At 37.3% G+C, this 14,393-nt stretch overlaps 1 protein-coding gene across 4 annotated transcripts in view; it reads left to right on the plus strand.

Moving 5' to 3' along the window:
* Positions 1-14,393, plus strand: part of BICD1 (BICD cargo adaptor 1) — a 247,444-nt gene that overhangs the window by 101,570 nt on the left and 131,481 nt on the right. For all 4 annotated transcript variants that reach the window (XM_027035866.2, XM_027035867.2, XM_027035869.2 and 1 more), the window contains exon 2: positions 5,974-6,186. In XM_027035866.2, the coding sequence (XP_026891667.1) occupies positions 5,974-6,186 (213 nt within the window). The remainder of the gene's footprint in view (positions 1-5,973; positions 6,187-14,393) is intronic.

Raw genomic sequence — 14,393 nt, forward strand, 5'->3', positions numbered from 1 at the left:
ATGTCCTTGGATGATTTAGTATATTGTTTTGCCACAATTTTTAAGATGAAAGAATGAAAATTCTGTAACCAAGGACACATATTTTCAAGATAATGTAACATTATTAAATACACTAGCCAAACTTTTATTTCTTTTATCATTCATATTAAGAAGGATAATAAGTATGAAAACTCCACTTAACAGCTAGTGTATTGTCCTGAACATGAAGGTAAAAAATATCAGTTCTCTTTAGGTTAAGAAGTCATGTGAGTAGGATGAGAAAGGAAAAAACTATTTTGTAGCTAACTGGACTTCCATTGGTATGTAATTGAAAGCAACTGTGATTCCATTGTAATGGAATATATGAAGATAATATTCTACAATTAAATCCTAATACATTCCAAAATTGTATAGAAATATCAATTTACCTGAATTAATTTCAAATGAAAATTACCCATGAAATGATTGCAGTACATAAAAGTATTTTCTGTCTGAAAGATAACTAGAGGCATGACTACCCTGGGTTTGCCTATATACATAGACATCGAAGCTAGTTTTGTGATTTCTGCCAAGGATACAGCTTCAGTGGCCTTGAAGAAGATTGTCTTTTCTTGGGTCCAGCTTTGTCGGGATATACTTGGAGTAGTGATGGAGGATGAAGCTACCTGGCAGAGCCAGACAGGTCTGATGAATGCACTTTGACAATTAACCAAATGATAGATGTCAGCTGGTATCCCATCCCATTCTAGTTACTGACAGTTAGGAATTAGGTAAAGTAGGAGTGTTTTCTCCTTTTTTCTTCCTTTCTAAATTGCAGGTATTTTCTGAGTAGTGTTAGCACTCAGTGCATTTGCAAATGTAGATCATGGGGCTTCTGTAGCCTATGCAGCACTGCTATTATTTTTCTATTTCAGTTGAGAAACACCATGGTTAATGTCCTTGGATAACCTTGCATACTTTCACTGGTTTTTAAATCAGGTCCAATGAAGGGCCAAGTTCTTCATTAAAATAATGACTAACTTTGGAAGCCCATATGTTCAGTTAAGGTTCTGAGCTGCAGTAAATGTAAAGAGTCATCAAAATGTTTATATTTGCAATTTCAGTTCTTGATTCTTTTTTGAAATCTGTTCTATGTATATATCTGAAAAATTTTATCCCCTTTGGTGTTGGACCCAGAGTATAATTTTTAAAACTTTATGTCAGGGGTGGAGAGGCACAGTCACTTGCTGTTAAGACTTTAGGGTTTGTTTTAGCTACCAAGAGAGCATTGCTTACGTACTGAGAATAATATGACCCCCATTTTTGAGTGCCTAATAAGTCTATTGATTTTACTCAGGAAGAGTAAAGAATATGTCCCCTGGCAGTTTTCTATTATGAAGAAGTGGAAAAATAGGTTGTAAAAAAGAAGGTAGCTGAGGTGCTTGACACAGTTAATGCTAATTATAAATTTTACTAATACCTAACTGTGTAGTCAGGGTTCCTTTGCTAGGGGGAAGGTAGGTGAAGACTTCACCAGGTCACCATGGGGAAGTGTGCTGTCAGACCTCTCCCCTCCAAAGGCTTTCTAATGGGTAATGAATTCAGAATTGCCCTCACAGAATTTGACCACTACTGATGGAAAAGCAAAGTAAACATCACCTCTGAAGATAATTTTTCATCTGCTCATGAGTCTATATGTTTATTACTACATCTAGAAATTTGGCTACTCAAATAAGAGTTTATTTCTGTTTGGAGACTTAACAAGCCAAACACCAAAATGAATGTTACACTCTGTGCAGATGAACGTCCATCTGTCCATACTGGAATGTTTCCTTCTCAGTTGATGCTTAGGAACCATCTTTTGATTTTGATCTATGTAGAAATTCTAAAGAAGATAGTTTACTGAGACATAGTTGTGCAGGTTATTATTTTTTAAAATTTCTGTTCTATGAGTATAATTTGAAGAAGAGTCTTTGAAATAATGAAATCATACTGTCTCCTCCTAAGTTTTAACGATTTACCTTGTAATGGATCAACACACACCTTTTCTGCCTTCAGGTTTGTAATGATGTCAAACAATTTTCCAGATTAACTCCAGCCTGTATGAAGTCCAGCAGCATAATTTTACGACATTTTAAATTTCAGAACAAAATTGCATTACATACATAATAAAGCCTCAGTACTATTTTTTTTAATTAAAGCATAGTTGACATACAGTGTTACGTTAGTTTCAGGTGTACAACATAGTCAGTAACTTTATATATTATGCTGTGGTTATCACAAGTGTAGCTACCATCTGTCACCGTATAATGCTATTACAGTACCATTGACTGTGTTCCCCATGCTGTACCTTTCATCCCGGTGACTTACTCATTCCATAACTGGAAGACTTTGTCTCCCACTCCCCTTTGCCCATTTTGTCCATACCCCCACTCCCCTCCCTCTGGCAACCATCAGTATGTTCTCCGTATTTATGGGTCTGTTTCTGCTTTTTGTTTGTTTTGTTTTGTTTTTGAGATGCCACATATAAGGAAATCATATGGTATTTGTCTTTCTCTATCTGACTCATTTCACGTAACATAATGTCTTCTAAGTCCATCCATGTTGTCACAAATGGCAAAATCTCATTCTTTTTTATGACTGAGTAATATTCCAGTGTGTGTATATGTGTGTGTGTGTGTGTGTGTGTGTGTATACCACATCTTTCTTATCCATTCATCTATTGATGGATACTTGGGTTGCTTTTGTATCTTGGCTATTGTAAATAATAATGCAATAAATATAAGGGTGAATATATTTTTTTGAATTAGTGTTTTTGTGTTCTTTGGGTAAATACCCAAAGTACTTCTAATTAAATATAGTATTCCATTGGTGTTGAAGTACATGTATTCTTTTTTTAAAAATTTTTTTAATGTTTATTTATTTTTGAGAGAGAGAAAGGGCACACAAGAGGGGGAGGAGCAGAGAGAGAGGGAGACACAAAATCCAAGGTGGGTTCCAGTCTCTGAGCTGTACGCACAAAGTACAATGCGGGGCTCAAACTCACAAAATGCAAGATCATGACCTGAGCTGAAGTTGGATGCATAACTGATTGAGCTACCCAGGGACCCCTCAAGTACATTTATTCTTCATAATTCTTTATGCCACTATTTTATCAGATCTACCAAATTCTTTAGGGTAGAAACTATACCTATTTATGTAACTTTTCATTTTGAAATAACTCTAGACATAGAAAAAACTCCAAAAATACTACACTGAATTCCCCAAATGTTAACATCGTACAAAACCATAGAAAAATTATGGAAACCAGAAATTTGCCTTGATACAATATTATTAACCGATATAAAGAATTTATTTCATTTTTGCCAGTTGCCCTACTAATGTCTTTTTTCGGGTCTAGGATCCAATCCAAACTCCCACATAGCATTTTATTGTCATGTTTTCTTAGTCTCACCTAGTCTAGAGGTGTCTTTACTTATTTTTATGGAACTTAATACTTTTCAAGAGTCCTGGCCAATACTTTTGTGGAATGTCCTCCAGTTATGGTTTGTTTGATGCATTCTTATGATAAGAATTGGCTTATATGTTTTTGGCAAGAATACCACAGAAGAGATGCCGTCCCCTCTTATTGTGTTATATTAGAGAGTACATGATGTCAGTATGTTTCATTGCTGCTGATCTAACTTTTGGTCACATAAGGTGATCAGGATTCTCCACTGCAAGTTTCCCATTTTTCCAACTGGAATTTATAAGTATCATGGGAGAAGATACTTTAAGACTATGCAAATATCCTGTTTCTCATCATACTTTTGGCCTATGAATTTTATATTCCATTGATCATTTTTGCCTGCAACAATGATTACTTGGTGTTTGCCAAATGATGATATATTTTATCTCCACCATTCCTACTACACCTAAAAATTAGAGTTCTATAAGGAAGAGCAATTCCTTCTTCCCTCATTTATTCAGTTATTTTATCAATGTGGACTCATGACTGTATTATTCTATGAATTATAATTCATTACTGTAATTATTTATTTTATTGACCAAATTATCCCAGATTTGGCCATTGGGAGCCCCTTCTGGTAAGCTCTTGTGTCCTTTGATAGATCCCTATCATTTTTTGAAAGCATTTTGTTACTTACTCTTTGGCACCACAAGATGTATGAAATTCATTTTGCTCTAGTTCAAGAATGGGTTATTTCTCCAAAGAGCCCTAGTTCTTTTATTTACTTATTTATTTTAATGTTTATTCATTTTTGAGAGAGCGTGAGCAGGGGAGGGGCAGAGAGAGGGAGGTACAGAGGATCCAGAGTAGGCTCTGAGCTGTCAGCACAGAGCCTGATGCGGGGCTCAAACTCGTGAACTGTGATATCATGACCTGAGCCGAAGTTGGATGCTCACTTGAGCCACCCAAGTGCCCCGAGCCCTAAATCTTTTCTTTTTTTAAAAAAATTTTAAACGTTTATTTATTTTTGAGAGAGTGAGCGGGGGAGGGGCAGAGAGAGAGGGAGACACAGAATCTGAAGCAGGCTCCAGGCTCTGAGCTGTCAAGCACAGAGCCTGATGTAGGGTTTGAACTCATGGACCATGAGATCATGACCTGAGCCGAAGTAGGACACTTAACTGACTGAGCCACCCAGGCACCCCCCGAGCCCTAATTCTTTTAATTGGAGATTGATATGTAGAAACAAAATTTGGGTGCAGGTATGTTCTTGGCTGCTGAGATGTCCTTGCTACTGCGCCTCTCAGAGGGCAGAGTTAGGAAATATGTGCATGTGTATGCACATGCATAAATGTCTCTCTCCATCTGTTCATCTGTGAATATTTATCTACCTATTAAAGACTGTAAGTTCACCCTGATGCTTCTAATTACAACACAGTGCCACCAGTTTTCTTCCAGAAGTCTCCCTTTCCTTATTTGTAACTTTCTCCAACAGTGAGAAACCTGGCTTCCATTATCGATAATACAGTTATTTATTTGCTCAACCCTAGTGTACGTATAAAGAAGTTTTTAGAATTGTGATCCCATAATCCCTGTGAGAATTTACTAGCTTGACTATAGTAGTTGGGTACAGTTCTTTTTGTATTTAGCTTTACAGTATACAGCAAATACACTGATTTCCAAAATTAGCTCTCCACTCCTCTCAGTATGGTTAAGTTGTTCATTTGTAGTACAGCTAGGAACATTGGTTACTTTTTGTGTTCCACATGGGGTCACTGGTTTTAGTTACTATTTGGAAGGTGTGTGAAACATTACTAGAGTTGCGAGAATCAGGGCTATATGAAAAGGTGTGCCCAGGAAAGTGAGTATCCCTCATCCCTTATATCACTTTTCCTTCCTGCTGCTCTCACTCGCCCTCTGTGGCTTACCAGTATCATTAGTTTCTGGTTTATTCTGTATTTCTTTTTTATTCTGTATATGTAGATACATATCTTCTTACACAGTGATTACAGTTCTTTTGTGTGTGTGTGTGTGTGTGTGTGTGTGTGTGTGTGTGTGTTTAGTAGTGTGCAATTTGAATACTGTTTGGGGATTTCCTCTCTTCAGGGTGCTGTTCCTAATTGGTATATTCTTACCACTAATGTATTCGAAAGCTAATGAAACTATTATTTTCTTCCTTGAAAAATAATTTTGGGATTGTTTTCTAGAATGAGAGTGAGAACGTGAATTTTGTTGGCCTCGTTAGCACTGAACTGTCTGTTCCTTAATAGGCTTGGTTTAAGAAAATTGTAACATAAAACAAGCAGTGTTTTTCAGGTTTTCTTTAAGTCATTATATATATTTTTAGCAAGACATTTAAAAATTTTCTTTCCCCTTACTAATTGAGTGAATTATTTCAAGTATCAGTGAGAGCAGTTAGACTGTTGCATAAAATGTATTGTTTTGCTCCCAGAAGTCTTGTAGAGTAGCTTTTCTAAAAATACTAAAAACCAAACATTTCCCAGAGTTTGTTTAAATAGTGCTGTGGTGCATTTCATCGGGCACTCTTTTTCTTTTCACATACTCTCCAGGCATTTGGGCAGTCCTTCTCCATCCACCGGAAGGTTGCTGAGGATGGAGAGACCCGGGAGGAAACACTTCTGCAAGAGTCTGCATCGAAGGAAGCTTACTATCTGGGGAAGATCTTGGAGATGCAGAACGAACTGAAACAGAGCCGGGCTGTGGTCACTAACGTTCAGGCAGAAAATGAGAGGCTCACGGCTGTCGTGCAGGATCTGAAGGAGGTAAACAGCCAACTCCCTGTGAGAGATTTGTGGGAGAGAGAAATAAGATAAAATTCTTTCTAGGAGAGAGGAATAAAACACACAAAGCACATAATACTGATGCTAGTGATTTTTCTTGTTTAGTGAAATGACAGCCTGTTCTGAGATGAGCTTTTTTGTCTTCTTGTTTGTTAAGAATTGGAAGTCCATTTATCGAGTGGTTGGGAATTGGCCTTGCTTTTCTGCAAAGGTTTTTAAAAAAATATTGTGACCTTAGCACTTCCTCTCCCCTTTACCTGTTTTAATACAAGGTGGAGAAAAAGCTGGCTGTGATGCTCTGTGTCAGCACTAATTCAAAATGACAGTCGTGTTGGCTCAGGACTCTTCTCACTGGGGAGTGAGACCCCAGGGGAGTGTCTGTGGGGTCGTAGAGTCTGACAATGCAGAGCCATAAACTATTTTTTTGGCTGTAGAGAAGGCAGCAGATTACAGCTGGTATGAATTAGGTCTGGGAGCCTTCCTCAGTTGCTGGGCCTTCTGGACTCACTCTCTTCAGCTTTTCCATGGCAGCATCACGTGCCAGATCATTTTCAGAGTGGCAGAGTCATTCTTTAGTGGAGGGGGGATATTGGGAACAGCTTAATCTACCACACCCTTTTAAGAGCATTTTTGGAAACTTCATATTAAGTCATTCACTCCATTTTTGGATGTGAATGCTATAGAGGAGGTACAGATGTCCTCGAATTCTTATACCAGTGCAGAAGAGAATGATGAACCAAGTGGGCTTTTCAGTTTTAGTAATGTAAAAGGGTAGAATGAAAGAATTGTTAAATATTGTAAAATACAAGAGAAATAATACACTGATGTTTTTCTCCTGAAATTAGTGACATTACAAATAGAGTTTTGTAAATAGAGATGTAAATTGTCCTAAATTTGTTGGCATTTAATAAATAATTTGCATTTCCACATGTCCATGTTACAGTGAACTAAATGCATATTACAGTAAGGTTTCTGCTTTACCTAGCTCATTCTCTTTGGACATGCCCAAGAATAGTAATATGATTTCTAGAGACCAAGAAAGGGTCGACCAAGTGGAAATTAGTGCTGGGTACTGAGAAGAACATGAGACAGTTTTCAAGATACCCTGCCTCCTTTTCCTCCAATGCAAGTGAAGGTTAAAAACAAAGCTCCTCTCTAGTTCTTTATATGATGCATCTATCAGTGTTGGGTTTGGGCCATCACTTGCTTACCCTTTATGGTAGCAGACCCTGCTCCTCCTAAGGAATTGCCATTCACCCTTTCAGCCCCAGGCTTCCCTGTGAGACAGGTGTCCACTACAGAAGTGGACCCAAGATCATGTAGTGCTACAGGCTACCATCCTGGATCAAGTGAGTCCCTGAACATCCACCAGGGGCTTACGTGGAGCAGCAGGTTCACGTGGCAAGTTGGCAGATGCAGTGTGACACAGGCAACACGGGACCATGGGCACACACAGGCAGTTGGTTTGTGGAGAATTCCCATGGCCAGTGAGTCAAGCGGTCTCAATTGCTAATTAGATGGATCCTCTGAAAGCCACACACCCTCACTGTGCACAGCAGCTAGAGCTGAGGAACAAGCAGTGAGGGTTGGGGAAGGGCAGAAAATTCACAGATGTTTCTCTGTGGAGGCATTGCAGTGGTGATTGACCAAGCATCCTCACTACAAGCTGCGCTTGAGTGGAGTTTCCAGGGAGTAGATTTACGATCACCAGTGGGAGTCGGTACTGAAGAGTGAAGGTATAAGTTATGAATGAATTGAGGGAGCAAAGAAAAAAATTTTGAGGAGCCATTCATTCCGATCAGTTTTCAAATTTTAGTGAGTATCAGAGTCACCTAGAAAACACATCAAAACATGGCCCCTAGCCCCACCCTCAGGAGTTCTGATTCTGGAGGTCTTGGTGGAACGCAATTAATTTGCACTTCTTACAGTTTCACAGCAGGTGATGCTGTGGCTGCTGCCCTGGAGACCATGCATTAAGAACCACTAATTTAAACTTTTTGGTTGGCCCCAAATTAGGGAAAGGAGTATCATAATCATACGGCTCACAATTTGGGGAATTGCTGAATGAATCACTGGGTTATAATCCTCTATTTCTATACAATAGTTGATTTGCAGCAAGAGAATAACTTGCTATATCCAAATTTATGTATTTTTTAATCTAAAATATACATAAGGCAATCTAGCCTATGAGTGTATTCATTCAGGTTTATTAGTTAATGAAAAGAAAAAAAAACCCAGTTGTCAATTTCCTGTTCTTCTAAGTGTGCCAACAAGATATTTGTTGGTGTTCTTTCTGATGGGCTGGAAGCTACTGGTATTACTATATTTGGAGGCCTGCAGGTTTTCATCCAGGCCTCATGTTTTCAAGTACCTAGTAAAATTATTAGCATTTAGAGCTGAGTACATTTGTAAAAGAAGAAAAGGAATAAATTCTATTTTTTGGTATATTGATATAAACTTTTTTATTGAGATATAATTGACATACAACATGTTAGTTTCAGGTATACAGCAGAATGATTGATATTTATACAATGATTGATACAGGGTAATGATTTGATGTTTATATTGTGAAATGATCACCACAATAGGTCTAGTTAATGTCCATCACCTTCCATAGTTAAAAAAATTTTTTTTTCATGTGATGAAAAAATTTGTTAAGATTTGTTCTCTTAGCAAATATATAATACTGTATTATTAATTATAGTCACCATGCTGTACATTATATCCCCATGACATTTATTTTCTAACTGGGAGTTTGTATTGACATAGACTTTTGATGTCTGGTGTTAAATTGAAATCCCAGATTTGTTTTTATTGTACGCTCAATTTTATTTTTTATTTTTGTACTCTGAGCATGGAATGATGCATAATGATTGGAAGAGAGATCATAAAACAAAAAATCATAACCTGATGGGCCATGGGAAATACAGAAGGATAACCAACACAAGATGTAGTAAATCATCAGCTTGACAGATGCTATGTGAATTTAATTGATGGAATCACATTTATTTACTGGCAGTAAACTATTTACTCATTTATTTACTCATCTCTTATTTCAGTAGGATTGTTGGTACTGGCCAAGATGTGTGTGTCTGTAAATGTTGCATGTGTATTATAGAAGCTTGACACATGTTTGTATACATGTGTAATTCCACAGTCAAATTCTCTTCCATATATGGTAGATATAGGATAATATAGTAGAAAAAAAATAGAACATTTTCTGAACTAGGTATTAGAAAATTAATATTCTAATCTCAGCTCTGCTAAAAGTTTTACAGTTATATTCATGGTATTTGTAGAAGCTTATTTTATCATATAGTAAATACAGTACATATTAAACATAAACTGTTATCATTAAAAATTTTCTGCATCCTCCATAAAAACATTGTTGAAAATATCCCTTATTATGTTGATCTATATTCTTAGGTCAAAGAAACATCAGCTAAATACCTCTTTGAATTTATTACCTTGAAAATTCTTTCTGTTGATATATGAATCAGGCAGTAGGAATTACAGTATGCTTTTTTTTCTGCTTTGGTTGTTAAGAAGCTCCAGGACTATGTTTAACTGTAAAAACTCAGATTTTTCATATATTCTTCCCATTTTTATCATCCTGATTGTATGTGTGTCTTTAATGGTAAACTGCTTTAACAAATTTTTTGAAGTATAGAGAGCATAAAGAAAAAATATCACCCCAACTAAAGAACCAAATTAGGGGTTAATCCTACAGGGCCAGTAAAAAAACCCTTGGGTTGCCTTGATCAGCATCATTTTGGTGAGAGCTTAAAGAGAACAGGTTACTATAGTGCCTAAGCAAATATTTAGTAAACAAATTTGATTTTCATTTTTCTCTCTCCAACCTATAGGTGTAACATGTAGACGATAGCCTAAATAGGTTTATTTGAACAAACTTTGTATTAAAGTAAAATCCACATTGATAAAATCATAAAACAGGATAATGAAACTTCTAATAATACTGAATACTCTCAGTTGTTAGTAAGGTAAGTCAGAATTTACTGCAATATTTTACGAAGCATACAATGCACTTTTACCGGTATTCCTAACCAGAATTGGTATATATGTGAAAAAGAGATGTTATGGGAGATAGAACCTTCAGGTAGAATGCAGAAGACTGGAGTTATAAAATGGATTATTGACCTTAATAGAGATTAAACCTATACTTTAAAATGCAAATAACTTAACATTGACTGCCAGATAATATGCCAGGCACTATTCTAAATTCTTTACATGGATTAACTTGCTGAATCCTTATAACACCCTGTTGAGGTAGATTCTATTATACCATTTCATTTTCTGACAGGGCACATAAATCACAGAGATGTCACATAACTTGTCCAAAGCATGTGAGTAGTAAGTGACAAGCCAGGATTGGAACTCAGAAACTGTCGCTCTCATCTAGACTGTGTCTGTCGTGTCACTATACTGCCAAGAGCACAGGTTTCCCTCCTCTCAGTCTTGCCTCATGCTAATGAAATTTCTAGCAAAATATATGAAGCTTTAGTACATTATCTAAATTTGTAACTTACTGGAATATTATTATTAGTTTTGTGATGTGGCCATTTTTTTAAATAATTTTTTTTGTTAACATTTATTTATTATTGAGAGACACAGAGCATGAGCAGGGGAGGGGCAGAGAGAGGGGAAGACACAGAATCTGAAGTAGGCTCCAGGCTCTGAGCTGTCAGCACAGAGCCTGACTCCAGGCTCGAACTCACAAACTGTGAGATCATGACCTGAGCTGAAGTTGGTCGCCTAACCAACTGAGCCACCCAGGCGCCCCTTGGGATGTGGCCATTTTTTTTTCCTTTTCTTTTTTATTTTTTAATTTACATGCAAATTAGTTAGCATAAGTGCAAAAATGATTTCAAGAGTAGATTCCAGTACTTCATCCCCTATGTATAACACCCAGCGCTCATCCCAACAAGTGTCCTCCTTAATGCCCCTTACCCATTTAGCCCATCCTCCCCACCCACAACCCCTCTAGCAACCCTCAAGTTTGTTCTCTGTATTTAAGAGTCTCATGTTTTGTTTCCCTCCTTGTTTTTATATCATTTTTGCTTCCTTTCCCTTATGTTCATCTGTTTTGTATCTTAAAGTCCTCACATGAATGAAGTCATATGATCTTTGTTTTTCTCTAATTTCGCTTAGCATAATACCCTCTAGTTCTATCCACATCATTGCAAATGGCAAGATTTCATTCTTTTTGATTGCTGAGTAATACTCCATTGTGTGTGTGTGTGTGTGTGTGTGTGTGTGTGTGTGTGTATCATCTTCTTTATCCATTCATCTGTCAATGGACATTTTGGGCTCTTTCCATACTTGGGCTATTGTCAATAATGCTGCTATAAGCACTGGGGTGTATGTGCCTCTTTGAAACAGAACACCTGAATCCCTTGGATAAATACCTAGTAGTGCAATTGCTGGGTCATAGGGTAGTTCTATTTTTAATTATTTGAGGAACCTCCATTCCTCTACTAGAGTAGAGGAACCTCTACTATCTGTGGAAATAGAGAGTAAGCTGTGTTTTAGACAATATATATGAATGTTTGTGCCCCCCCCCCCCAACATACATATGTTGAAAACTAATCTCCAGTGTGATAGTATTTGGAGATGACATTTTTAGAAATTATAGGTCATGAAGGTGGAGCCCTTATGAATGGGATTAGCTCCCTCATAAAAGAGACGTCTCTAGCCCCTTCCACCATGTGAAGACACCGTGAGAAGATGGCCATCTCTGAACCAGGAGGCAGGCCCTCACTAGACACTGAACCTGTCTGTGCCTTATTCTTGCACTTCCCAGCCTCCAGAACTGTGCAAAATAAATGTTTGTTGTTTAAGCCACACAGTCTATGGTATTTTGTTATAGCAGCCTGAATGGACTGGGACAACATATAACATTTTATATAATATACTCATCATCTTAGTCTCTCATTATAACTACAAATATGTGGTACTTGCTGTGACTAAGTGAAAAATATCATCTAAACAGCCAGATTAGATGTCATTGACCTGAGCTACTAAGCACATGTTCACTTTATTCTAGGGAGAGCCCTTCAGCCACTCTTTAAAAATCGATTTGCTTGTTTTATAAATAGGTGCTTTGGTAATGGGGTAGAATTAGCAATCAGGAAATCTAAGTTTGCGTCTTAACTATTGTACCAGTTGTGTGATTAAACTTTTCATTTCCTATGTAAACACTATAATAATACCTGTCCTGTTCCCTATGATTTTTATGAAGATAAAATATTTTCATGAAAATGCTTTACAAGAAATAAAAGACTGTTATTTATTGTTTCAAGTTTTGGTAATCAGACTTACTCACACATAACAAGACAGAAACAATAAATTAGAAAGTTGTATTGAAGTGTCAGGAAAAGCCCCCCACACCTTCTGACAGTAGCAAGAATAATGCCTGACATCCTGACACTAAAACAGGAAACAACACATATTTTAAAACCAATAGGTTGAAAGAGGTGAGCTGTCTAGGTGCTCTTACTATCAGTGTAAGCAGCCTTTTATACCAGGCTGGTTCTTGAAAGGGTCACTGTGTTATTAGTACAACATCGAATGTGCTTACAGATGACCCAAGTGATGGGGACAAGATTGAATTATTTAATTGGCATAGCCAATAAATAACAAAGATTTTCTTATGGTCTCTGATGTTGATCATTGGGAGCTATGTTTATACATAGTTGAATGAACTTGACACTTCCAACTGAATGATGATTTTACCATTCTGTAAAGATAGGGCTTGGATGTAGTCAGAAAACTATTTCCCTGGCCTGTCCCATTTTCTCCCCTGCTCCCCACACTTGTTGGGTATGGGCCTCACACCTCTCTGAGATGATACAAAGCCCCAAACAATGAAGAATTATCAGGGTTTTAATTGGTTTAGTAACTAATAACAATATCATAGCTAACATTTTGAGAGCTTACCACGTGCCAAGCATGGTATCAACACTTTACCCTCATCATTTCATTTAATTCCTTCTCTGTTTTCTATCTTTGCCTGCCTTTACTTGTGAGGCAAAGAGAGGCTAAACAGCTTGTCCAGCAAGTAGTCAAGAAGGCCTAAACAATCTGACTCTAGAACCCCTGCTCTTAATGATGTTAGTGCCTACTATTGGTTTATTAATTCCACCAGAGAGTGCTATATTTCTTTTGGTCAAAAAGTTCTTTCCAGGGGCACCTGGGTGGCTCATTCGGTAAGCGTCCGACTTTGACTCAGGTCATGATCTTGCAGTTCGTGAGTTCAAGCCCCGCGTTGGGCTCTGTGCTGACGGTTCAGAGCTTGGAGACTGTTTTAGATTCTGTGTCTCTGTCTCTTTCTGCACCTCCCCCACTTGCACCCTGTCTCTGTCTGTCTCTCAAAAATAAACATTAAAAAAATTCTTTTTAAGTTATTTCCAACACTTGCTAAGCTATCGTAAACAAATATCTCTATTAACATTATTAGGAATTTGAAAGCAAAGTTTAACAATATACAGACAATTCCCTTTTGTATAATTGTGCTTTGTGCCTTTTGGAAAAATAAGTTACACGAGTGGATTTGTTTGTAGGATTAATTTAAAATTATAAGCTCATAGAATGGTTTTTTGGCGGGGGGGGTGTACAATTCTATGAATTATGACACATAAATAGATTCATGTAACTGCAGCCACAATCAAGATGCAGAACAGTTTCATCGCTCCAGAAACCTCCGCTGTGCTGGGCGACTGCTTTGTGGTCATACGGTCCCCCACTCAATTTCTGATAACCAGTCATCTGTTCTCAGTCACTATGGTTTTGTCTTTTCAGGAATGTCATGTAAAGGAAATCCTACAACATGTAAACTCTTGAATTTCGGTCCTTTCTCTCAGCATAATGTCTATGAGATTCATCTAAGTTGTTACATATATCAATGTGTTCCTTTTTATAGTGGAATAGGATTCCACTATATGGATATACTATAGTTTTTTTCAATCAGTTCACTTATTGAAGAACATTTGGGTGTTTTCAGATTTTGGTAGTTACAAGCAGAGCTGTCATGAACATTTGTATTTTTGTGTGAATATAAGTTTTCATTTCTCTAGGACAAATAATTAAGAGGGTGGGAACTCTTGGTCAGGTGGTGAGTGTGTGTTTCAGAGTGGCTGTACTGTGTTGCATTTCTGATAGCAATGTGTTAA

Source organism: Acinonyx jubatus, chromosome B4 (genome assembly GCF_027475565.1).
Source record: "Acinonyx jubatus isolate Ajub_Pintada_27869175 chromosome B4, VMU_Ajub_asm_v1.0, whole genome shotgun sequence".
NCBI lineage: Eukaryota > Metazoa > Chordata > Mammalia > Carnivora > Felidae > Acinonyx > Acinonyx jubatus.